This window comes from Pyrgilauda ruficollis, unplaced genomic scaffold (assembly GCF_017590135.1).
Source record: "Pyrgilauda ruficollis isolate IOZ18807 unplaced genomic scaffold, ASM1759013v1 scaffold375, whole genome shotgun sequence".
Taxonomy (NCBI): domain Eukaryota; kingdom Metazoa; phylum Chordata; class Aves; order Passeriformes; family Passeridae; genus Pyrgilauda; species Pyrgilauda ruficollis.
This window is the reverse complement of record NW_024525212.1, coordinates 81,566-83,449: the sequence shown is the minus strand read 5'-3', so window position 1 is coordinate 83,449 and position 1,884 is coordinate 81,566. Positions and strand designations below refer to the sequence as shown.

General features: G+C 49.9%; 1 protein-coding gene across 1 annotated transcript in view; it reads left to right on the top strand.

Annotated features, from left to right (window-relative positions):
- LOC121358137 (myosin-8-like) overlaps positions 1-1,620 on the top strand; it is a 3,734-nt gene extending 2,114 nt beyond the window's left edge. Inside the window, exons 5-9 of the mRNA XM_041476063.1 lie at positions 3-57; positions 152-322; positions 414-518; positions 661-756; positions 1,336-1,620. Coding sequence (XP_041331997.1) covers positions 3-57; positions 152-322; positions 414-518; positions 661-756; positions 1,336-1,491 — 583 coding nt within the window. The 3' untranslated portion in view covers positions 1,492-1,620. The remainder of the gene's footprint in view (positions 1-2; positions 58-151; positions 323-413; positions 519-660; positions 757-1,335) is intronic.
- The last annotated feature ends 264 nt before the right edge of the window (positions 1,621-1,884 follow it).

Genomic DNA, 1,884 nt, shown 5'->3' with positions numbered 1-1,884 from the left:
GATACCATCCAGGAAGCCCGCAATGCTGAGGAGAAGGCCAAGAAGGCCATCACAGATGTGAGTTGGACGCACCTGGCATTGCTGACAATGAATGTACTCTCCCCAAAATATCTCCAGCTCCAAAATGGCTTTGACCTTTTGCTTTGATCAGGCGGCCATGATGGCAGAGGAGCTGAAGAAGGAGCAGGACACCAGTGCCCACCTGGAGAGGATGAAGAAGAACCTGGACCAGACTGTGAAGGACCTGCAGCACCGTCTGGAAGAGGCTGAGCAGCTGGCACTGAAGGGAGGGAAGAAGCAGATCCAGAAGCTGGAGGCCAGGGTGTGTAGGGCTGGGGCTGTGCCTGAGTGAGCGTGTCTCTCCTTGGAGTGACACTGGCAGGGAAGCTGCAGGGATGGGCTTGTCCTTGCAGGTGCGGGAGCTGGAAGGGGAGGTTGATGCTGAGCAGAAGCGCAGCGCTGAAGCCGTGAAGGGTGTGCGCAAGTACGAGCGGAGGGTGAAGGAACTCACCTACCAGGTAAGGCAGGAGCTCTCCTGCTCTCACAGGGCTTTCTCACAGCGAGTCACATTTTGCCCACACCATCCCCAAGGGCAATTGTTAACCTCACATGATGCAAAACCAAGAACTGACTCTCTATTCTGTTTACCAATGGCTTTAGTCTGAGGAAGACAGGAAGAATGTCCTGAGGCTGCAGGATCTGGTGGACAAGCTGCAAATGAAAGTGAAATCCTACAAGAGACAAGCTGAGGAGGCTGTAAGTACTTGGAGAAAGGGCAAACATTCCATAGGGGCAGGACACACGTTGAATGAGGCTCAATACCAGGAGATGGGTATGAAAGCATCTCCCAAGACACAACTGTCTTGGCCATGCTGCCTTGCTATCGTTTCTCAAGGCCTTGGTGAGCTCTGGGCACCCTGCAGTCAGGGACATTCATTAAGGGAAGTTCTGCAGCCTGTTTCACACAGGAGGCCAGAGTAAACAAACCCAGGGGCGACACCCACTGACTGACAAGTTCCTGAATTTGTGGTAATAGCAGCAGAAGGCTTCCTGGTCTTCTTTACCCAATAACTCACTCAGACTAGTGTCAGAGTAAGTACAGAAATGATAAGTTGAAGGGTTGAAATTGCTCCTCACATATGGCATGGTCCTGGTGAAGCTTGTCCCAGCAGGGACAAGGTTCTGAAATTGTGAGGATGAGGAGCCCTGTGTGAGGCTGTTTTGTGAGCAGTGGTGGGAGGGGGATGGAGATTTGCAGCCCCACAAGGCTGACTTGCTGCAGGAATTATACCCTTGCCCTGGGCTCCTCACCCCTGATTCCCTTTCCCCTACAAGGAGGAGCTGTCCAATGTCAACCTCTCCAAGTTCCGCAAGATCCAGCACGAGCTGGAGCAAGCCGAGGAGCGGGCTGACATTGCAGAGTCACAGGTCAACAAGCTCCGAGTGAAGAGCCGCGACATTCATGGCAAGAAAATAGAAGAGGAAGAGTGAGGATGTCATGAGACAGCAAAGTGACCTGAGGGCTGCACAAAATGTGAACCCTCTGTCACTGTCTTCTAGATTTGATATTTTCAAGCATCTCAATACATAGTGAATAAAGAGTAGATTCATTTGCATTCACGCCATGAGTAGTTATCATTTGTTTTTTATGGGTGAGGTCTGTATCACCATTAGTCTTTGGACACAGTTTTGCCTTATAAAACCTTTGTGCAGCTTTGAGGTGGTGTAGCTTTTTATCACCTAATTTCCAAATGGTTATCCCTTCTATAACATTTTAGCAAAAGAACAAAGACAGCTTCTTAGTCACATAAGTAATCCTGACAGACACAGAGTGAAAGAGAAGAGTTGTTTGTGCTGTTGCCTGTGTTTGTCAAGCAGCTGTTG